This window comes from Eretmochelys imbricata, chromosome 1 (genome assembly GCF_965152235.1).
Source record: "Eretmochelys imbricata isolate rEreImb1 chromosome 1, rEreImb1.hap1, whole genome shotgun sequence".
Classification (NCBI taxonomy): Eukaryota; Metazoa; Chordata; order Testudines; family Cheloniidae; genus Eretmochelys; species Eretmochelys imbricata.
In genome coordinates, this window is record NC_135572.1 from 285,388,568 (window position 1) to 285,413,441 (window position 24,874).

Consider the following 24,874-nt stretch of genomic DNA (forward strand, 5'->3'; position numbering starts at 1 on the left):
GTTTCTGAACATTTCCCATAGGATAGCAAATGTGCATCTTTTCTGAAATACAGGAATGAGTCCAGGAAAGTCTAAAAGAAGATTAAAGATCTCAGTTTTCACAAGAAAAAGTCCCATATTACAAATCTGTAGCTTGGTACTTTGTCTCAACCAGATGACAGGTAATTCATTTAGATTAAGGGGTCTTCACTGACTTGTTGGCAACACTATACAAAGGGCTCCAATTATAGTAAAACAGTTCAATACATGAAATATTTGTAATATTTCCTATAGTATAATAAAGAACAGGATTACAATTACTATATTACAATCACAGAGCTCATTCACAGTGTATAGAAAACAATTATTAAACAATTATTATTCTATCCTTTAATGTAGATGTTTAGCTCTGTACAGACATAAGGAAGAAAGATGCTTGATATATGGGTCGGGAGGACTGGCAAGCTGGTCCAAATGCTGGGGACAGCAGCAAAAAAGGGTACAAAGTCAAGAATGGGAGAAGCAGGGGAAAAAAACATTAATTAGAAAGAACTGAGCATATTGCAGGGCCTGAGAGAGCATGTGTCAAGGTTCCTTCCCCACTCTGAACTCTAGGATACAGATGTGGGGACCTGCATGAAAACCTCCTAAGCTTACTTTTACCAGCTTAGGTTAAAACTTCCCCAAGGTACAAACTATTTTACCTTTTGCCCTTGGACTTTATCGCTGCCACTACCAAACGTCTAACCGGTATTATTATTATTAGGAAAGAGTCCGTTTGGAAACGTCTTTCCCCCCCAAAATCCTCCCAAACGTTACCCCCACTTTCTGGGAAGGTTTGATAAAAATCCTCACCAATTTGCATAGGTGACCACAGACCCAAACCCTGGGATCTTAAGAACAATGAAAAAGCTTTCAGTTTCTTAAAAGAAGAATTTTAATAGAAGTAAAAAGAATCACCTCTGTAAAATCAGGATGGTAAATACCTTACAGGATAATTAGATTCAAAACATAGAGAATCCCTCTAGGCAAAACCTTAAGTTACAAAAAGACACAAAAACAGGAATATCCATTCCCTCCAGCACAGCTTATTTTCTCAGCCATTTAAAGAAATCAGAACCTAACACATCTCTAGCTAGATTACTTACTAAGTTCTAAGACTCCATTCCTGTTCTGTCCCTGGCAAAAGCATCACACAGACAGAGAGAGAAAGAGAGAAGGAGAGAGAGAGAGAGAGACTTTGTTTTTCCCTACCCCCACCCCCCAGCTTTTGTAAGTATCTTGTCTCCTCGTTGGTCATTTTGGTCAGGTGCCAGCGAGGTTATCCTAGCTTCTTAACCCTCTACAGGTGAAAGGGTTTTTCCTCTGGCCAGGAGGGATTTTAAAGGTGTTTACCCTTCCCTTTATATTCATGACAGCATGGAAAAGGAAAAAAGAGCCAAGATGCAAGCAGAAAAAGAGCTGCACATATATAACCATAAAGACAAGGATAAAAGGCTTCAGTTGGATGCAAGGAGGAAGAGAAGCCAGTGAAGGTACTCAGGGAGGGGACTGACACGTTCATAGCACCAGAAGAGGAAGATGATTTTAGCTGTAACATTTTGGATAGTCTGGAGAGATGAAAGACAAGGAATTCGGACGAAAAAAATTATAGCAGTAAATGGAATAAATGGCCAACCCCCATTATTAGGATGGTGAAGAAGAAGCGATTTTAGAGTTTAAATACAATGTACAGAGTGAAGAAGATTAGAAAACAAAGGTAGGAGAGCACTGAGCGCCTGGATGTGAGCAGTTAATGAGAAGTGTCAAAGACAATGCCAAGATTGTGAGCCTTAGGGAGGGAATGGATTTAATAATTTTATTAAGATGATGTTAAAATTAAAAAAAATGGTACAGAGTTTAAGCGTAGAAGTTTCTGGTTATCACGAAATAAGATACAGATTACCAAGGGGTACGAAGTTCGGTTTACAATCTGATGGCATAAGGAATACATAATCTGTAATATCCCCGATTGGGGGTAAAAGGTTAACGGGTCAAAGTACAGACATTGAGACATGAGGGTATGTTGTTCATATAATGGCTATGTTCACATGTGGAGTATAATGAATGGATACGATGATGAGGATGGATTTACCCGCATTTGGTGAGATTTAATGTTCAGTGAGTTTATGGTTCCAGTTCATATGGTCCAATGGAAAAAGTCTCTCGGTCCCTTTCTCATAGTTGATGCAAGATGTCGTTCCGGCTCACACCTCCTGGTACTGTCGGTGGCCGGTGATGTGTTCGACGTAGATGTCCCTGGACCATTGGATGGTGTCCGAGACCATGAGGGGCCGCATGAGCCATACATAGCGTCAACTGATCCCACAGGTCCGCAACACACACTCGTTGCAGGGGTCCCAGGTGCCCAGGGCTCCGACGATCAGGGCATCCATCTGCACCTCGTAGCCCTTCTCTCTCAGGGTGTCGGCCAGGGGGGCGTATTTTTCCAGTTCATGAGCTCAGGCTTCGCGGGAGGCCGGGGTCCTGTTCTCAAAGGAGACTGTGACGTCGACGAGGACGATCTTTTTCTGGGCCTCGTCGGTGACTACCACGTCAGGTCGCAACTGGCTGTCAGTACCGGGGATGGCGCAGTTCACGGCGACCTCCCCCAGGCGTGGTGCGATGGCTTTCACCAGGCGGTTCTGGATGGCATTGTGGTGCAGCTGCCAGACTCTGGAGTAGGGCTCGCAGCTGCACAGGACATGGGGCAGGGTCTTGTTGGAGTAGTCGCACTTCCTGCAACGCTTGTCTCGGTTTCCGTGGCGGATGGCTCCATTGAGTGGGACACAATCGAGCCGGGCACAGTGGATGAACTGCCAGTCAGCGAAACGGGTGAAGCCGCCCCTGGTGAGGAAGTGGTTGCTGGCGTCCCACTTGCTGGTCAGTTCGAAGGCTTTACCCTGGTCCGGTTTATGCTTCAGGGTTTCCATGTACAGTGAGTGGATGGCTGCCTTCAGGGTCCTCTCCAGCATGCCTCTGGCACTCGGGGTGACGATGGTGTTGTCGTCGGACCTGATCTCCGGCACCAGGACTCCCAGCTCCTGGCACCACTCCCAGTGGCAGCCGATGCACTTCCCCAGGCGACGCGTGGCATACACTTGAAAATGATTGCGATGAAAGGCAAGTAAAGAATAGAGGACAATTTCTGATCTGTTAAACCAAGATAAATCTGGAGTAACTCCAGCGCAAAGAATTCACCTTTCACGCCGCTTTAATTCAATATAAATAACTGCAGTTAGTGGACAGACTCTAGACTTATACCAGCGCACTTGAGATCAGACTCTAGCCCAAGTAGAGAGATGAGGAATAAGGAAGATCAGTTCCTTTTGCGGTGTCAATTCTGTCAATCCTGTCCAACCCAGCAATGCACTTAACCACGTGCTTAACTCTGAGCACAAGAGTAATACCATGTTTTCAAGTTATGTTAAGCCCTGATACACTTAAGCATGTGCCTAACTTTAAGGATGTAGTAGTAGTCACGTGAAAACCAGTCTGACTACTCACACCCTTAACATTAAACACATATTTTGTTTGTAGATATAGACTGTTCCTATATGTCTGATGCTCCTGGACCATCAAAAAGTAGTTGAGCAGAATGCCTCAGAACATACATGCTCAAATGAAATTTTAAAGTAAAAGTTTCTTTGCCACAGGAATACGTGGTTGAGTGTTCAGCATGGGCTCAGTTAATCAAGGGAGACAGTCCAACAGACACTTACATTCTTTCTCATGTACATTGTTATAGTGGCTCCAGGTTTGTCAGTGAAGGCAAGGAGAATGTGCAATTTTCCCCACACCATATATGAAGTTCCAAAATAAGCAAGATTATATTAAGGAGTGCTAAAAAGTCTTAGCAGATGCCTACTGGGCATGCTGTAAAGGGATATTAAATCACTAAGTGCTTTTGTTTTTATTCCCATAAGGCCCTACTACAGTAGGGGCTGTACAAACACATAAGAGGACACAGTTCCAGCCCCCCAGAAGCAATTCACATGCACAACTGACTGCACCTTCTGGGTTTTCTGTAGAGGTCTCTTATCTGAATAGAGACCTAGACCCATTAGTATCTGCTAAGATGAATGAATCCTTGTAACCATGCGGAATCCTACTGATCTGATGAAAATTCAAAGCCCTTGTCTGATGCTTCAGATAGGAGACGAGATAACAGCTTGAGGTGATATAGCTAAAAGCCATCCTAGTGAAGTCCCCAACAAGAGTAAAAATACCAATCAAAACTTACTTTCCTCAGGGAGAAACAATAAGGGAATAGAACTAGATGTTTGCCGAAGTACTGAACCATGTCTAAGCTCACGAAAGCTTATGCTCAAATAAATCTGTTAGTCTCTAAGGTGCCACAAGTCCTCCTTTTCTTTTTGCGGATACAGACTAACACAGCTGCTACTCTGAAACCTCTAATTCCCTTCTGTCTGCCTTCCTAGCTAGCCCCTTCTAAGGCTGAGTCTTAGAAACATCTACAGGCATGGGAGTGCAGTGACACCTTCTATTCAGATTTCAGGAGGGAAAAAATCATATAAATCTGTGAACTGGAGTAAGTAGCTACTAATAAAAGTAAATTGAGTAGTAAAGCAAGAGACTCATCTAACCTTAGCCATCACAGCACCTGCTGAAAATTTTTGTAAGATAAAATAAATTCCAATATACCACATCTCTCGTGTTGCTTTCCACTCAGTGCTCCAAGCATCTGTTCTAATGGGGTACACACTTCAAGGCTTGGCAAGGAATGATATTTAGCAGCAAGGGCAAAGAACTGCACGTTGACCAGCTTCAGAGAATTTTCACAGAACACGTTGGAAAACTTGCAGTTATCTGTGTGGAAAGTGGAGGGAAAAGTTACATGTTAACAATAATTAACAATGAAAAAGCTCTTCTACTCTTGAATGAAGAACAATAAACAACAAATAAGAAGTACAAAAGATTATTAATATTTTGCCCTTCAGAATTGGACAACTCATTAGACTTCTTCACATTTAAATTTTCCTTATAGAATTTAGGTCAGATTCTGCACTCAGTTACACTAAGGGTATGTCTACACTACGGAATAAGGTCGAATTTATAGAAGTCAGTTTTTTAGAAATCGGTTTTATATATTCGAGTGTGTGTGTCACCACAGAAAATGCTCTAAGTGCATTAACTCGACGGAGTGCTTCCACAGTACCGAGGCAAGCGTCGACTTCCGGAGCGTTGCACTGTGGGTAGCTATCCCACAGTTCCCGCAATCTCCGCTGCCCATTGGAATTCTGGGTTGAGATCCCAATGCCTGATGGGGCTAAAGCATTGTCGCGGGTGGTTCTGGGCACATATCGTCAGGCCCCCGTTCCGTCCCTCCCTCCATGAAAGCAAGGGCAGACAATCGTTTTGCGCCTTTTTTCCTGAGTTACCTGTGCAGACGTCATACCACGGCAAGCATGGAGCCCACTCAGGTAACCGTCAGCCTATGTCTCCTGGGTGCTGGCAGACGCGGTACTGCATTGCTACACAGTAGCAGCAACCCATTGCCTTCTGGCAGCAGACGGTGCAATATGACTGGTAGCCGTCATCGTCATGTCCGAGGTGCTCCTGGCCACGTCGGCCAGGAGCGCCTGGGCAGACATGGGCGCAGGGACTAAATTTGGAGTGACCTGACCAGGTCATTCTCTTTAGTCCTGCAGTCAGTCCTATTGAACCGTCTTATGGTGAGCAGTCAGATGATATGGATTGCTAGCAGTCGTACTGTACCATCTTCTGCCGGGCAGGCAAGAGATGAGGATGGATAGCAGTCCTTCTGCACCGTCTGCTGCCAGCCAAAGATGTAACAGATAGATGGAGTGGATCAAAACAAGAAATAGACCAGATTTGTTTTGTACTCATTTGCTTCCCCCCATCTAGGGGACTCATTCCTCTAGGTCACACTGCAGTCACTCACAGAGAAGGTGCAGCAAGCTAAATCTAGCCATGTATCAATCAGAGGCCAGACTAACCTCCTTGTTCCAAAAAGAACAATAACTTAGGTGCAGCATTTCTTATTGGAACCCTCCGTGAAGTCCTGCCTGAAATAGTCCTTGATGTAAAGCCACCCCCTTTGTTGATTTTAGCTCCCTGAAGCCAACCCTGTAAGCCATGTCGTCAGTCGCCCCTCCCTCCGTCAGAGCAACGGCAGACAATCGTTCCGCGCCTTTTTTCTGTGCGGACGCCATACCAAGGCAAGCATGGAGGCCACTCAGCTCACTTTGGCAATTAGGAGCACATTAAACACCACATGCATTATCCAGCAGTATATGCAGCACCAGAACCTGGCAGAGCGATACCGGGCAAGGAGGCGATGTCAGCGCGGTCACGTGAATGATCAGGACATGGACACAGATTTCTCTGAAAGCCTGGGCCCTGCCAATGCATGCATCCTGGTGCTAATGGGGCAGGTTCATGCTGTGGAACGCCGATTCTGGGCTCGGAAAACAAGCACAGACTGGTGGGACCGCATAGTGTTGCAGGTCTGGGATGATTCCCAGTGGCTGCGAAACTTTCGCATGCGTAAGGGCACTTTTATGGAACTTTGTGACTTGCTTTCCCCTGCCCTGAAGATCATGAATACCAAGATGAGAGCAGCCCTCACAGTTGAGAAGCGAGTGGTGATAGCCCTGGTGATAGCTTGCAATGCCAGACAGCTACGGGTCAGTTGGGAATCAATTTGGAGTGGGCAAGTCTACTGTGGGGGCTGCTGTGATGCAAGTAGCCCACGCAATCAAAGATCTGCTGATATCAAGGGTAGTGACCCAGGGAAATGTGCAGGTCATAGTGGATGGCTTTGCTGCAATGGGATTCCCTAACTGTGGTGGGGCCATAGACGGAACCCATATCCCTATCTTGGCACCAGAGCACCAAGCCAGCGACTACATAAACCGCAAGGGGTACTTTTCAATAGTGCTGCAAGACCTGGTGGATCACAAGGGATGTTTCACCAACATCAACGTGGGATGGCCGGGAAAGGTACATGACGCTCGCATCTTCAGGAACTCTGGTCTGTTTCAAAAGCTGCAGGAAGGGACTTTATTCCCAGACCAGAAAATAACTGTTGGGGACGTTGAAATGCCTATAGTTATCCTTGGGGACCCAGCCTACCCCTTAATGCCATGGCTTATGAAGCCGTACACAGGCAGCCTGGACAGTAGTCAGGAGCTGTTCAACTGCAGGCTGAGCAAGTGCAGAATGGTGGTAGAATGTGCATTTGGACGTTTAAAGGAGCGCTGGCGCAGTTTACTGACTCGCTTAGACCTCAGCGAAACCAATATTCCCACTGCTATTACTGCTTGCTGTGTGCTCTACAATATCTGTGAGAGTAAGGGGGAGACGTTTATGGCGGGGTGGGAGGTTGAGGCAAATCGCCTGGCTGCTGGTTACATGCAGCCAGACACCAGGGCGGTTAGAAGAGCACAGGAGGGCGCGGTACACATCAGAGAAGCTTTGAAAACAAGTTTCATGACTGGCCAGGCTAAGGTGTGAAAGTTCTCTTTGTTTCTCCTTGATGAAACCCCCCGCCCCTTGGTTCACTCTACTTCCCTGCAAGCTAACCACCCTCCCCTCCTCCCTTTAATCATTGCTTGCAGAGGCAATAAAGTCATTGTTGCTTCACATTCATGCATTCTTTATTCATTCAGCACACAAATAGGGGGATGACTGCCAAGGTAGCCCAGGAGGGGTGGTGGAGGAGGGAAGGGAAATGCCACACAGCCCTTTAAAAGTTTACAACTTTAAAATTTATTGAATGCCAGCCTTCTTTTTTTGGGGCAATCCTCTGTGGTGGAGTGGCTGGTTGGCCGGTGCCCCCCCGCCCCACCGTGTTCTCGGGCGTCTGGGTGTGGAGGCTATGGAACTTGGGGAGGAGGGCAGTTGGTTACACAGGGGCTGTAGTGGCAGTCAGTGCTCCAGCTGCCTTTGCTGCAGCTCAACCATACACTGGAGCATACTGGTTTGGTCCTCCAGCAGCTTCAGCATTGAGTCCTGCCTCCTCTCATCACGCTGCTGCCACATTTGAGCTTCAGCCCTGTCTTCAGCCCGCCACTTACTCTCTTCAGCCCACCACTTACTCTCTTCAGCCCGCCACCTCTCCTCCCGGTCATTTTGTGCTTTCCTGCACTCTGACATTATTTGCCTCCACGCATTCGTCTGTGCTCTGTCAGTGTGGGAGGACAGCATGAGCTCAGAGAACATTTCATCACGAGTGCGTTTTTTTTTTCTTTCTAAGCTTCACTAGCCTCTGGGAAGGAGAAGATCCTGTGATCATTGAAACACATCAGCTGGTGGAGAAAAAAAAGGGACAGCGGTATTTAAAAAGACACATTTTATAAAACAGTGGCTACAGTCTTTCAGGGTAAACCTTGCTGTTAACATTACATACATAGCACATGTGCTTTCGTTACAAGGTCACATTTTGCCTCCCCCCACCGCGTGGCTACCCCCTCAACCCTCCCCCTCCCCATGGCTAACAGCGGGGAACATTTCTGTTCAGCCGCAGGCAAACAGCTCAGTAGGAACGGGCTCCTCTGAATGTCCCCTGAAGAAAAGCACCATATTTCAACCAGGAGACCATGAATGATAGCTCACTCTCCTGAGGATAACACAGAGAGATAAAGAACGGATGTTGTTTGAACGCCAGCAAACATACACTGCAATGCTTTGTTGTACAATGATTCCTGAGTACGTGTTACTGGCCTGGAGTGGTAAAGTGTCCTACCATGAAGGACGCAATAAGGCTGCCCTCCCCAGAAACCTTTTGCAAAGGCTTTGGGAATACGTCCAGGAGAGCCGCGAATGCCAGGGCAAATTAATCCTTTCACATGCTTGCTTTTAAACCATGTATAGTATTTTAAAAGGTACACTCACCGGAGGTCCCTTATCTGCCTGCCGGGTCCAGCAGGCAGCCTTGGGTGGGTTCGGGGGGTATTGGCTCCGGGTCCAGGGTGAGAAACAGTTCCTGGCTGTCGGGAAAACCGGTTTCTCCGCTTGCTTGCTGTGAGCTATCTACAACCAACCTCATCATCATCATCTTCATCTTCTTCGTCCCCAAAACTTGCTTCTGTGATGCCTCCATCTCCATTGAAGGAGTCAAACAACACGGCTGGGGTAGTGGTGGCTGAACCCCCTAAAATGGCATGCAGCTCATCATAGAAGCGGCATGTTTGGGGCTCTGACCCGGAGTGGCTGTTCGCTCCTCTGGTTTTCTGGTAGGCTTGCCTCAGCTCCTTAAGTTTCACGCGGCACTGCTTCGGATCCCTGTTATGGCCTCTGTCCTTCATGCCCTGGGAGATTTTGACAAAGGTTTTGGCATTTCGAAAACTGGAACGGAGTTCTGAAAGCACGGATTCCTCTCCCCATACAACGATCAGATCCCGTACCTCCCGTTCAGTCCATGCTGGAGCTCTTTTGCGATTCTGGGACTCCATCATGGTCACCTCTGCTGATGAGCTCTGCATGGTCACCTGCAGCTTGCCACGCTGGCCAAACAGGAAATGAGATTCAAAAATTGGCAGTTCTTTTCCTGTCTACCTGGCCAGTGCATCTGAGTTGAGAGTGCTGTCCAGAGTGGTCACAATGGAGCACTCTGGGATAGCTCCCAGAGGCCAATTCCATCAAATTGTGTCCACAGTACCCCAAATTCGACCCGGCAAGGCCGATTTAAGCGCTAATCCACTTGTCAGGGGTGGAGTACGGAAATCGATTTTAAGACCCCTTTAAGTCGAACTAAAGGGCTTCATCGTGTGGACGGGTGCAGGTTTACATTGATTTAATGCTGCTAAATTCGACCTAAAGTCCTAGTGTAGACCAGGGCTAATATAAATCTGGGCTAAATCAACTCACTTCAGCAGAGCTCCTTCAAAGACAGCAGAATTTGGCTAAAGTGTCAAATCTTCTCTCTTGTTTAACCTCTTGCCTGCTGTAAATGACCTCTCTCTCTCTCTCTCAGCACTGCGTATTACTGAACTCTGAACCCTAATTAATTTTTTCTTCCCAAGTCAATTCCCAGAGACATCTTATATCAGTGAAGAAATATAATCATTAAATTTACAAATTTTACTGACTTACAACCATTACATTTATAAACTTTCTCAGCTGCTGTATAACTCTGAATTTCCAGTAAGAAATACATTCAGCCCAAACTCTAGGTATGATTCTAACTTAGGTTCCCAATTGTCAGTGCACCTGAACAAAGCATTCTGTTTGTTAACAACATCTAATTCATTCAGAGGAGGGCTGAAAAGGTGGCAAATTTTCAAATGATTTTAAAACATGACCTGTAAATAATAACTGACACTGAATTAGAAAATAAATAATAACTGACACTGAATTAGAAAATACTGTAGGCTTCAAATTAACCCTCAGAAAAAGAAGTTAAATTTTATTTAAACAAGAAACAGAAGACAGACAATCTCTCACTTTTTGTTCTGTGTTTGCACATGGACTAGCACAATGAGATACTGGTCCATGACCAGAGTTTCTAAGCGCCATGATAATACAAATAATTATAATAATAACAAACTATAAAAGTTGTTTATAGTGGTCAATGTCTAGAAACAGTACATCTCGCAAAGAAGACAAATAACCAGCTTCCTTCATGATATAACAATCATGGCTCTGAATATCAGCCTGCAATGATCTGCCCTATGAGTTGTCCCTCTTTTACCTTAAAAAAAGTCACCTCCAGGACTCTATCAGCCAATGTATTGAGAATTCGAATGCTGTTACACTCAGGTTTTCTATGCAGTAAAGAACAGCTCTTACATTAGGAAAAGTTATTTATGGCCATTCAAATTCTAATTTTAAAAATAAAAGTAGTCTGCTACCATTGTTCTAAGTCCTAAAGAATTTTACTACCATTAAAAAAATAGCTACTAAAAGCTCTAGAGCAGTGTTTCTTAAAGCCGGTCCGCCGCTTGTTCAGGGAAAGCCCCTGCCGGGCCGGACCGGTTTGTTTACCTGCCACATCCGCAGGTTCGGCCGATCGCGGCTCCCACTGGCCACGGTTCGCCGCTCCAGGCCAATGGGGGCTGCGGGAAGCGGCACGGGCCAAGGGACATGCTGGCTGCCCTTCCCGCAACCCCCACTGGCCTGGAGAGGTGAACCGTGGCCAGTGGGAGATGTGATCGGCCGAACCTGCGGACGCAGCAGTTAAACAAACCGGTCCGGCCCGCCAGAAGCTTTCCCTGAAGAAGCGGCGGACCGGCTTTGAGAACCACTGCTCTAGAGAGTCCATTTCATACTGTTTTCTATATTTTTCCAAGATAATTTATGTAGAGAAAAACAGAAAAGAGAATATGAAAGGGGATCTCTAGAACTTGTAGTAGCTATTGTCTTTTATTTATTTTAATGATAACAAAAACTTTCTACTTAAATGAATGAACTTCAAATCATAGTCCAAATATACTCCCTTTTCAGTAAGGGTGTATGTGAAGAATTCATTTGGGCTCTGATCCAAGCCCTCTGATATCAGCAGTAGTCTTCCCATTGTAAGAGAAAGACATACTGTATGTAGGTGCTGTGCCGTTTTTTCTACCTACTGTTGTTAGCACACCTCATGCTGGATGTGCAAATACTGCATAACAGGCAGGGGTGCTAGCACTATATTACGGTTGAATGACGCTTCTCATTACAAGACCCTATTTTCAGTTCCTTATAACTTTGCCAAACTTTAACCGTTTCAGCTGAAATTTTCTGTGCCAGGTGTCTACCTCAGCTGGATATATTTTCATTTTAGCTCAGAAAAATTGCAGCAATTTCAAAGAACAGGGCTAGGGCAAAATGTATTGATATGCTCATATTAAAAAATTCTGGCAACCCTTTTCTTTAAATTAAGCACCCATGCTTTGGATTATGGACTACACATTTTAGATAGCCTTTGTGTCAGGGATATGCCTGTGCCAAGTCACAAACCTATGAAAAAAGCTGCAATGTGCACAAGCTCAGTAGAGATTTCCTGCAGCTTAACAGTAAAATCTCCTAAAATTCCATTTACACTGTGCATGCTCCAGCGTCCGACAGCTCTTAGTGATGATCAAACTGTGCATGTGTCATCCCCACAGAGCAACAACATGCTCCAGTCTAGTGTTATGGAGGCTCAGAAAGACTTTCTCTGTAAAGGCCTCTCTCAGATGCTCTGGGGTGAGGCCAAGCACTGGAACTGACAGTAGGGAATCTCTCTCTCTTGTGCTCTCAATGAATCCTTGGTGGCACCCAGGCAGTGTGGAGTAGGAACTAATTTGATTTGACTTTAGAGGGGACAAAAGCCAGATGAAGGGGGGAGGGGGAGAAGAGTAGACTGGGATAGGGAGTCTGGAAAGACTGGGACTTGGTGGGGGAAGGGAGTAACTGTGACAGGGAGTTGGAAGTAGGGAGATTGGAACTAGTTGAGCAAGGAGATTCGGCGCCTGTGGGCAGGGTGAAGGTGGGAGAACTGGGACTAGCAGGACAAAGACCCTTGGAATGGAGAGACAGAACAGACAAGGGGAACTGGAACTGACAGGGCAAGGGGAATCACAGACAACAGTCATGGGACAAGGAAGCAGGAGTGGGGAAGAGTCAGTATTGGGAGCATGACAGATTGGTGGGGATGGGGCAGTAGGGGTCAAGCTTGGTGGAAAATGGGAGGAGAGTCTGTGCTCTCTAAGGAACACTCCCCTTCAGTACATGGAGTGGAACACAAGATTCCTGAGCCTCAGCATTTCTCTGTTGTTAGCAAATATCTGTGAAAACCATTAGCAAAGTGCGTATCTCATCCCCCTCTAGTGCTGGTCCACATAGAAGACCATAACTTACTATTGCTACCAGTTATTCAATTAACTCAAGTGGCAGAGGTCCATGCTGTAGATCTAAAGGTTCCAACTTTGCTGACGAACCATGTGGGTGTCAATATAATGCCACATGAAGGAATTTCTGTTTCCTCAGTTTGCTTTATTAAAACTGAGGAAATTATACACAAAGAACTGTTAGAAGGTTGCAAAGTTAAGCACTCAAAAGTTAGAAAGTGCCAGAATTAAGGATGCCTGTGCACATCCCACTGTGTATACATATTATTTTTCCTCCGGACTCCGTCCCATTCAGTGTACATGCTGGACCTGCTTTGGGGTTTAATCAAGGTAGTGTAATAAAGGAGAATGCTGTCCATAGAATCCCTGCCCCATTTGTGTCAGAATTTGGAAGGTGTGTAGTGAATAAGAATGAGAACTACAGGAAAAGAAAGGACAGCCTCATTGTTAAAACACTGAATACTGCCCTAGAGAACTGGATTTCATCCTTGCCTTTGCCACAGAGTTCCTGTGTGATGCTAGGCAAGTCACCTAATCAAAAATTTCACAGGTTATTAGTATATGTTCCTTATTTACTGGGTCTCAACTTGATACCTTGGGATCTGATTTGCAGAACTGCTGAGCATTCATAACTGTTAATGGGAGCTGTGCTTTGAATATATAAAGTGCTATATTATGCTAAGTACTCTGAAAAAATCAGGTTCTAGGTGTCTCAAACTGGGCACCCAAACGTAGTCAAAACGTTTGAGTTCAATCTCTCTATGTCTCAAGTCCTCATCTGTAAAATGAGAACTATGCCAACCCCTTTACCTCACAGAGTGATTGGGAATATAAACTGTTTGTGAAGAACTCATATACGAGATAGTGATGAGTAAAGAAAAGCCCACGAGGAAATCAATAATTCTGTCTGCAAAGTAAAGTTTGAATGGTTCCACACACTAAACAATAAGGAGAAACAAAAAATTGATAGCTGCTCATTCAGTGAGCACTATAATCTGTCTACTGAATAAGGTAGGGGTCCTGAGGGAAAACATATATGTGATCATGAAATTAAGGACTGTACTATAAATTAAGGATACGATTTAGTCAAGGTGGTCAAGGATTCCGTGACTTTACTAGACCTCCATGACTTCTTTGGCTTCAGCTGTCAGTGGCTATAGCTGGGGCTGTGCCCCCTTCTCCCTTGACTGTGGCCAGAGCTGTGTGCCCCCCGTCATGGCTCTGCGTGCCCCCTTGTGGATGCCCCTGGGCCTGTGCCCACCCCTGTGGTAATGGGGCTCAGGCAGTCAGTCCACCCATGGAACTCCAGCTGTCATTTCTCCCCCGACTCCTCCCCCAGCCCTCCCTCCTTGGTTATTTTTAGTAAAAGTCACAGACAGTCATGGCTCTCGTGAATTTTTGTTTAGTGCCCACAACCTTTTACTAAAAATAACCATGACAAAATCTTAACTTTAACCATAATTTATACACACAAGACGGCCATATTAAGGTTTCGCAGGCAACCTTCATTCTGGCATTTTCTAACTTTTGAGTGCTTATCTTTGCAAATTTACGAAACTTCCTTTAATGTTGTGTGTGTAATTATATATAGATTCCAATAGCATTCCTCATGAGAAGTTTGTTACAAAGGGACATAAACAAAAGTGCTAAGCAGAAAGATGTATCTAACTTTCTTACCAGTTCCATGATTAAGTGTTTATTTTCAAAAAAGAAAAGGAGTACTTGTGGCACCTTAGAGACTAACCAATTTATTTGAACATAAGCTTTCGTGAGCTACAGCTCACTTCATTGGATGCGTCCACTTTATGCAACCGATGAAGTGAGCTGTAGCTCACGAAAGCTTATGTTAAAATAAATTGGTTAGTCTCTAAGGTGCCACAAGTACTCCTTTTCTTTTTGCGAATACAGACTAACACGGCTGCTATTCTGAAACCTGTTTATTTTCAAGATTTTATGCAAATATTTTCCCCACACCCACTATCAGTCATTAATTAATGATCCTACAGCACTTTGAAAATGTAACACGCTAAATAAAAGTTAATTATCATAACTAAAAGTTATATTATAAAAAATAAATCTATATCATTTTACTAGAAGTTGCATAATAAACAGCACAAGCACTACAAGAAGGGCCAGCACATGTGCACTGTTTGGTGCACATGTGCCTAGAAGTCTTGAGTCTGCTTTGTAACAACATTAGAGGCAAAAAATAGAATTTTGAACAAATCTAAAATAATCTACCAAATTCAAGAGGCAAAAGCTTTAAAGAAAAACTTCAATTATTTGTTACAATCCTGTTATTTTAGAATAGACAAATATCTTTTTAATAAAGGCCAGATTTTGCTACTTTTCTCTCACCCTGAACCATACCTTACTCTGGACTCAAATGCCATGAGCTTTGAATCTAGGGCAACACATAGTTGTGCTGCTCCTGGAGTTTACTGGAAGGCAGACTGTGAATCTGGAACTCAAACTGCCTTAGGGCTTCCCCCGGGATCTCATGGCACAGCGTTTATACCTGACACAGCATTCTTCCCCTGGCACACAGGTATAGCCACCCTGACCTGCTCCACTCACCTGTACAAGGGGAGGAAGTAGCATTCCTGCAGAGGCTATTCTCCTTACTGAACTGCTACTCACAATCTGTAAGCCCCCTTACCTCTTTGCATGACCGCACAAGTCATGACACAATTTGATCCACTGAAAGCAGTCCCATTGATTTCAGTAGTTTTACTTGGGGAGCAAGGTACTCCCAAGACATGACTACAGGTGGCAATAGGTGGCCCTAGTAAGAATAAATATTCTGACAGGCTATAATCAGACTATTCACTTTTAAATTGTTTCAGTAGCTGTCCTTATAATTTTCATTCTTTATTTTTCTACTTCAAAATTAAAGAGTGCTTTTTGCATTACATACATGACTTTGCTTGTTTTGTATTATTGAGGCAAATCAGTGATCCAATAATTTGCAAATAACAAAACTTTATGCAAGATGCTGATATAGTCTGAAACAAAAAAACAGGAACACGAACATACAGAAATACTGAAACAATGTAAGGAAGAATGTCAAAGGTTCATTACAAAAAAAAAAGTCAATACAAGTTTTTTTTACAGGAAGGAGGGGAAATTAGATTTGTGCACTCTGAAATCACAGAAGGGAAATAAAGAATCCTTCTGATACCTTCAAATCAAACAAAACAGGACAATCTAATATCAGAGAGGTGAAGTAATCAAACGCTTGTTTGCAATGTAATGGATGACTCCTTTACTTCAAAGCTTGGGGAACTATAAAAGGAGCTGGATACCTAAGCACAGACATATTTCTGCTGGGAAGATGTGCTGGGAGAAACAGTCACAGCTTGAGCTGTCGCAGAACTAATACATTTATGTTATGTAAAATCTGCAACTATTGTGTAATTAACTTTAGGCCCAGCATGAAAATACTTTTGCACAGCAACCAGAGCAGCCATGTATTACCTAACAATCCTTTTGTTTGGTGTTTGGTGTAAAATGTCAGTAAATTCTTACTTTAGTTTAAAACCAATTTAGTTAAGATTATTATTAAAACTGGAGTAGTTATAGTAACTGCTGGAACAAAATAGCAATCTGTACTCAAGGGATGCACAGAAAGATGAAAGGAAGATGGACAAGGGCATGAAGAAGGCTTGAATCTTCCTTTCTGAGCCATGCCACAGAAGGATTAGTGGCACCAGAAGTTGGCTCAAGCAGTTCATATGACCAGGAATCAAACACTACACACACAGATACTCTTAAAAGATTATTTTGATTATTCCTCTGTGATAAGAATGAAAACATTCATAAACGTAGTGTTCAATATACTAGAGATCCAGCTATAAATGAAAAACTATGTCAGTGTGTTAGACTGAGTGCTACTACACAGTACATCATAAATCTACTAGTACAGTATTTACTTTCACTGTAAGAAGAAAAGGAGTACTTGTGGCACCTTAGAGACTAACCAATTTATTTGAGCATGAGCTTTCGTGAGATGAAGTGAGCTGTAGCTCACGAAAGCTCATGCTCAAATAAATTGGTTAGTCTCTAAGGTGCCACAAGTACTTTTCTTTTTGCGAATACAGACTAACACGGCTGTTACTCTGAATACTTTCACTGTGAAATTGCACAATAACAGTTATTTCATATTTTACAAAATAATACACTTTTATATTTAAAAAAACCAAATGTAATTTCTAGGGCTGACAAGCAATTAAAAAAATTTTATTGCATGATTAATCACACTGTTAAACAATAATAGAATACCATTTATTTAAATATTTTTGGATGTTTTCAACATTTTCAAATATATTGATTTCAGTTACAACACAGAATGCAAAATGTACTTTAGATTTATTTTTGATTACAAATATTTGCACTGTAAAAGAACAAAAGAAATAGTATTTTTCAAGTCCCCCATTACAAGTAATGTAGTGCAATCTCTTTATCATGAAAGTTAACTTACAAATGTAGAATTATGTAAAAAAACCCCCACGTATTGAAAAATAAAACAATGTAAAACTTTAGAGCCTATAAGTCCACTCAGTCCTACTTCATGTTCAACCAATTGCTCAGACAAAAAAGTTTGTTTACATTTGCAGGAGATAATGCTGCCTGCTTCTTGTTTACAACGTCACCTGAAAGTGAGAAAAGGCATTCGCATGGCACCGGCATCACAAGATATTTATGTGCCAGATGCGCTAAAGATTCATATAAGCCTTCATACTTCAACCACTATTCCAGAGGACATGCATTCATGATGATTATATGTTCTGCTCGATAATGATCCAAAACAGTGCGGACCAATGCATGTTCATTTTCATCATCTGAGTCAGATGCCACCAGCAGAAGATTGATTTTCTTTTTTGGTGGTTCAGGTTCTATAGTTTCCGCATCGGAGTGTTGCTCTTTTAAGACACTGAAAGCATTCTCCACACCTCGTCCCTCTCAGATTTTGGAAGGTACAATCTTAAACCTTGGGTAAAGTGTTGAATCTATCTTTAGATATCTCATATTGGTACCTTTGCGTTTTGTCAAATCTGCAGTGAAAGTGTTCTTAAAATGAACAATATGTGCTGGATCATCATCCGAGACTGCTATAACATGAAATATATGGCAGAATGTGAGTAAAACAGAGCAGGAGACATACAATTCTCCCCCCAAGGAGTTCAGTCACAAATTTAATTAACGCATTATTTTTTTAAATGAGCATCATCAGCATGGAAGCCTGTCCCCTGGAATGGTGGCCGAAGCATGAAGGGGCATACGAATGTTTAGCATATCTGGCATGTAAATACTTTGCAATGCCAGCTACAAAAGTCCCATGTGAACATCTGTTCTCACTTTCAGGTGACATTGTAAATAAGAAGCAGGCAGCATTATCACCTGCAAATGTATACAAACTTGTTTGTCTCCGTGATTGTCTGAACAAGAAGTAGGACTGAGTGGACTTGTAGGCTCTCAAATTTTTCCTTATTTTGTTTTTGAGTGCAGATATGTAACCAAAAAAAAAAGTCTACATTTGTAAGTTGTACTTTCACAACAAAGAGATTGCACTAAAGTACTTTTATGAGGCGAACTGAAAAATACAATTTCTTTTGTTTATCATTTTACAGTGCAAATATTTGTAATAAAAATAATAGAAAGTGAGCACTGTATTCTGTGTTGTAATTGAAGTCAATATATTTTAAAATGTAGAAAAACATCCAAAAATATTTAATAAATTTCAGTTATAATTCTATTATTTATCAGTGCGATTAATCACGGTTAATTTTTTTAATTGCAATTAATTTTTTTGAGTTAATCGTGAGTTAACTGCAATTAATCGACAGTGCTAGTAATTTCTCTCTACTTTCTCTCTACACTGTTGGCCAGAAAAAATCGGCCCTAGGTTTGTTTCAAGGAGTGAAACTATACATGATTCTTTTTGTTTCCTTATCAACATTACTGAATAAAAATATGTATTTTTAAAATAAAGGTTTATCCATTTAACTTATTTTCAATTCCCCGGGACTGAATGCAGAATTCCATTAAATTCACACAAATCCACAAAATAAGTATAGCCAAAAGCAATAAAAATTGCATAGAAATCCTTAGGTTTAATACAGTACAGACAACTCACTAATCTGTCAAGCAAGAGATCCAGATTAAAGGTCGGGGGAGTCAACAACCAAGGCTACAGGCCAGCAATTGTTGGGAGTATGACAGAGATTGAGTATTAAATCTCAAACTGCAGAGAGATTTCTCTACTAGCCAGCTGTTCATCAGTGTTGCCAGGAGGAAAAAACTACAACCTGATTTTCCTCTCAGGGAGGAGGTGTTCCAATTTTGTTTCATAGACATTATGATGTTTTAAATGTTACTACTTTATATTGTAAAACTTGTGAAAATTCCAATCCAATCTAATATTATATATATAAATTTATTTATCTTAGAATTAGATTTCTTGCAGACTAACCAACATCCAGTAAATTTCCTTTCAGCATTTTGATAAACCTGGCATACACAATCATGAGTTATAAAGACAAGGATTCCAATAATAGAGTCTTTTTTAGCCATTACTATATTTTTTAAAAAAATATGTTGGTCTCAGGACAATCATAAGAAACCTTTTTCCCACACAATTTATTTCTTCCATTCATTTGCGTACAATAATCCAAAATTAACTAACCACTTTTAAAAAAATATAGATTTTTAAGTCTTTAGGCTATATTTTAAAATACTTCTTTAGCATATGCAAAATGAATAAGAAACAAATATGAATAAACTTTCATCTCTGTAACATATACAGTAACTCCTCACTTAACGTTGTAGTTATGTTCCTGAAAAATCTGACTTTAAGCAAAATGATGTTAAGCGAATCCAATTTCCCCATAAGAATTAATGTACATAGGGGCAAAAAACTATATTCTATATCTATCTCTCTCTCTATATATATATATTATACACACACACACACAGAGTATAAGTTTTAAACAAACAATTTAATACTGTACACAGCAATGATGATTGTAAAGCTTGGTTGAGGTGGTGAACTTAGAGGATGGAAGAGGCTGGGATATTTCCCAGGGAATGCTTTACCACTAAATGATGAACTAGCATTTGGCTGAGCCCTCAAGGGTTAACACATTGTTGTTAATGTAGCCTCACACTCTACAAGGCAGCACAAATGGAGGGAAGGGAGACAGCATGGCAGACAGACACAGAGACACACACCCTGTGCGTGGGACAGGGAGAGAGAGAGAGAGAGATGTGCATTGCCCCTTTTAAGTAAGCTGACTCCATTCTAAGTATATTGCCTTTAAAAAAATCAGGAAGTTGAGACAGCAGCTGCAGCCAGCACGCTCTCTCTGTCCTGAGCCCTGTCCTGTCCCCACCCTGCTCTATATGGAGAAGGGGTAAGCAGGAGGCAGAAGTAGGGGGGAGAGGGACACCCTGACATTAGCCCCCCTCTTCCCTTCTCCCCTGCACAGCAAGCAGGAGGCTCCCAGGAGCAGCTCCAAGGCAGAGGGTAGGAACAGCACATGGCAGCAGGGGGAGGGACAACTGAACTGGGGCAATTGGTAGCCTGCTGGGCGGCTGCTGCACAGGGAACTTAGGGCAGCGGGGAACTGATAGCGGGGCTGCGGGTCCACCCTGGTTCCAAGCCCCCACCAGCTAGCTGCAACAGGCTGCTCTTCCGGCAAGCAGTGGACAAAGCAGGCGGCTGCCAAACAACTTTATAAGGGAGCATTGCACAACTTTAAATGAGCATATTCCCAAATTGATCAGCAACATAACAACGAAACATATAACATATGCTGAAAACACATTTTGGTTTCTGAGTGATTCTTTCTGCAACATCTGGCTAGGTAGAGGTATTCCTTATCTTTTAAATATACTGGTTGCTAACATCAGTAAATAAAATTAAAACTTGGGGAAAATATGTCCTTTGTCGTTACAATGGTACTGTTACTCTTTCCTCCCCTCAAACAGGAATAATAGCATAGTTTGAGAAAATAATTTTACTATAATGAATCTATGAAAACAAGAAATTCTTGTTAACTACGGATCTATGCATTTCTTTAACAATGTGATGGGAAAGATCACACTGACTAAAACACATCTGTATTACCATTCGAAACCAAGCATTAGTGACTGAAACATTTTTGTTCTTTCTACTAAGGGCAATTCAGCTGCTGATGAAGATTAGATGAAATATTTGCATTTAATCTGGGGAAGTGAAAACAATTGCAAGTTGTTATCTATAAATAAATAAGGTAAATATATATTGCCCACTTATGCTCAGTGACCTATTTTGTATAGGTTCATCTGGCTTATTTCATAGTAATATGTGAAAGCTCTAAATAAATAACTCCAATGTATTGGAAATGCATGCAATGAACTCATTATAGAATTATCTGTAAAATAGTCATGTCCTTATTGTGCCAATGTTAACCTCAAATAGAACTTGTTAAATGCATCCAACTATCCATTTCTGCATCATTTTTACTTAATTAGGCAGAACTATTTGGGGGGGGAAAGGCTTTTCGATGAATATAGGAATTCACCTCTACCCTGATATAACGCTACCTGATATAACATGAATTCGGACATAATGCGGTAAATCAGCGCGGTAAATCAGGGGGGTGGGGCTGCGCGCTCCGGTGGATCAAAGCAAGTTCGATATAATGTGGTTTCACCTATAACGCGGTAAGATTATTTCCCGAGGACAGCGTTATATCGCGGTAGAGGTGTACCAAAATACAACACTCCCTCTGATTTCTGCTTTTGTATTGTTAAAAGGTATGTTTCCAAGTATACACTGAAATAAAAGGAACTAAGAGACTGTAATATTACTTAACTTCGTTGAATACTATTATATCACTAAATAATATCTGCAGGACAACAAACATAAATATTTAGATCATGTAATATTAGCATGCTATCATCTGTATACATAATCCTAACAATTTAAATTGTTATTTAGTTGGCAGCTAAAAACAAAACAAAACCCAATTATATCAAAGACAGCTGAAATGTTTCCTCAAAGTAGAGAATTGTACTGCATGTTGTTTTGAAATGTCACGAAGGTGGGAATTTCTCAAAGCATTTTAACTTTAAGATTACCCACCACATGAAATCTAGAATGCCCATTAACCAGTCAGCTCATGCACCTGTAGCTAGGTCTTCAGGCAAACAGTAAACATGCCAAAAAGTTAAAATTATACCATGAGTATTTGAGCAGTTTACAGTATAAAAATGCAAAATAATTGGTTACAGACTTTTTAGAAAATCTCTAACTTTAGAGTCATCTAAATCAGTAGTTCCCAACCAGGGGTCCAAGCAGGTTTCCGGGCGGCCTCCAAGCAGGGCCAGCATTAGGCTTGCTGGGGCCCAGGGCAGAAAGCCGAAGTCCCACTGCATGAGGCTGAAGCCCAGGTCCATCAGCCCTGCCACCCTGGGTTGAAGCTGAAGCCTGAGCAAGGTAGCTTCATGGTGGCCCCTGTGGCATGGAGCCCCAGGCAATTGTCCTGCTTGCTACCCCCTAATGCTGCCCTGTTTTTTATATGCAGAAAATCAGTTATTGTGGCACAGGTGGGCTGTGGAGTTTTTATAGCACGTTGCCCAGGGAGGGGTGCTCAGAAAGGAAAAGGTTGAGAACCCCTGATCTAAATCATGGCTAGATAAATGAGATGTAACTTGATAAATGTCAGATCTTAGATGCATGAAAAATAGAGCAGGTATTCTCTATGTCTAAAATTGGATCTGAATTTATGTAAGCTACATGAAATGAGGGTTACACACTTTATATGCTCTTTATATGAAAATCTGATCTGTATGGAAATTACATGGGAATGTTTTGTGCCAGTTTTCAAAAATGCAACCTTTTACTTTGCAGAAATATTTGAATTTTTATTAGCAATCTTTACTTGGTGTAGAGAATCCATTTTGCTGAATCCACTCTCAATGTTGCCTTTAAATTTCATTTAGTGTCCCCTTATTATAAGGCAATTTAAATAAAAACAGTGGGTGCATGAATCGTTTTCTACATGCCATTCATCTTATACAATTTGGTGATTCTGTACGTATAGTCAGACCTGAACTTCTCATTAACTCTTAGAAGGTGAAGGTTTTGCCATATGTAATGGGAAACCTAATTTTATCCAGATTTGCAATAATGCATTTTGGATATATAACCTCGATGTCACATTCCTTTGCACATTGAAAGTATATCCATTCCCTGAACCAGTACCTCTATAAGTTACAGTATTTTATACACCATAACTTCACAGTTTGTTTCCCAAACTTAAATAAGCATAGTCTTTTAAATCTTTCATAATACTGAATAGCTACTATACATACCTTCAATCATTTTCATTTCTCTTCTCCATTCTCTTTTTCTGTTTATCTTGGGTTTGAAATAATATGACCAATACTTAACACATTATTCAAATTGAAACGAACCATCTATTTAAATAAACGCATTACCATATTTTCTGTTTTCTTCTCCATACAACCTTTTATTCACTTAAAAAAACCCCAAAACACTGATACACATTTCACAGATATCTTCACGGAGAAATCCACAATGATGCCTGGATCTTGTACTTGAGAACTTGCCACTGGGCACATCTATTATAAATTGTTCCTTCCAATTCATAATTGTCTACAACTTCATCAACTAATTTTTTTAGACTCAAATGGAGTTCCCAATAGTCCTCCCTAACCTGAAATAATTTTGAATCATCAGCATATATCACCACATAGCTATTACCTCATTTTCCAGATTGATGATATGCTGAACAGCAGTACTGGTCTCAGTACTGATGACCAAGCTGCTCTTCTCCCTGCTACAATTCCATCTCCTCCATTTGGCTTTTCCATCCCTCTCTGAGATTCCATTATTTACTGTTTTCTGGTTCCTTCTCAGTTTCTTAGCTTGAATGTCTGGCTCTCTTTCTTCAGTCATCTCATCCTTATATTTTCATTATAATGACTGATCAGACCTCACTGCTTCTTGCATCTTTTCATTAACCGGCTGTTTGATTTCTCTCTTTGGACTGATTCCCCCACTCACTCTCTTGACCAGATCATTAAAACATTTTCTGCTCATTTCTTAGCTTTCAAGAGTTTTGAAAGAATTCCATCAGGAGCACTCAGAACTATTAAAGTTGACATTTAACAATCTTGCAATACTTGAGAATTCTCAGGGGCTGGAAATAAAAGCTAATGCACCAATATTTAGAAAGGGTAAATGGGATGATCCAGATAACTACAGGGCCAGTTAGACTGACAATGATCCTAGAGAAAATCATGGAAAGGATGATACAGGATGCAATCAGTAAAGAATTAAATGATGATAAAAATAATTCCAATCAACAATGGTTTTACAGAAAATAGGTGTTGTCAACTAAACTTTTTTTTTATGAGAGCATCAGTTTAGTTGAAAAAGGTAACTGTTGACATTATCTATTTAGATTTGTATAAGGCTCGTTACTTAGTACTGCACACCATTATGATAAAAAGTTATACATACTCAGTGTTGCATATTAAATGGATTAAAAACTGGCTTACTGATAGATCTCAAACAGTAATTGTAAATGGGGAATCATCATACAACTGGGGCATTTTTTGTGGGATCCCACTAGGATCTGCTCCTGACTCAATCTGTTCCTAGTCTACTATCTTTATCAGTGAGCTGGAAGAAAACATAAAATCATTGGTGGTAAAGTTTTTCATAGGACACAAAAATTGGTGGATGGTAAATAAGGATAGGTAATAGTTATAGAGAGCAATCCAGATCACATTGTAAACTGGGCTCATTTGAACAACACGTGTTTTAACATAGCTAATGCAACATCATACATGTAGGAATCAAAAATACAGGGCACACCATAAGATGGGAAACTATATTGGAATGCAGTAACGATAGGGATTAGTGTGAGCTAACAGAGTGAATACTGTCCTTGAATGTATAAGCAGGGGAATACTCAGTAGATGTAAGAATATCTTATTACCATTGTATATGGCATTAGTGAGACCACTATAGGAATACTGTGTCC

At 41.6% G+C, this 24,874-nt stretch overlaps 1 protein-coding gene across 1 annotated transcript in view; it reads right to left on the minus strand.

Annotated features, from left to right (window-relative positions):
• METTL25 (methyltransferase like 25) overlaps positions 1-24,874 on the minus strand; it is a 106,331-nt gene that overhangs the window by 77,391 nt on the left and 4,066 nt on the right. The window contains exon 2 of the mRNA XM_077807710.1: positions 4,684-4,848. Coding sequence (XP_077663836.1) covers positions 4,684-4,848 — 165 coding nt within the window. The remainder of the gene's footprint in view (positions 1-4,683; positions 4,849-24,874) is intronic.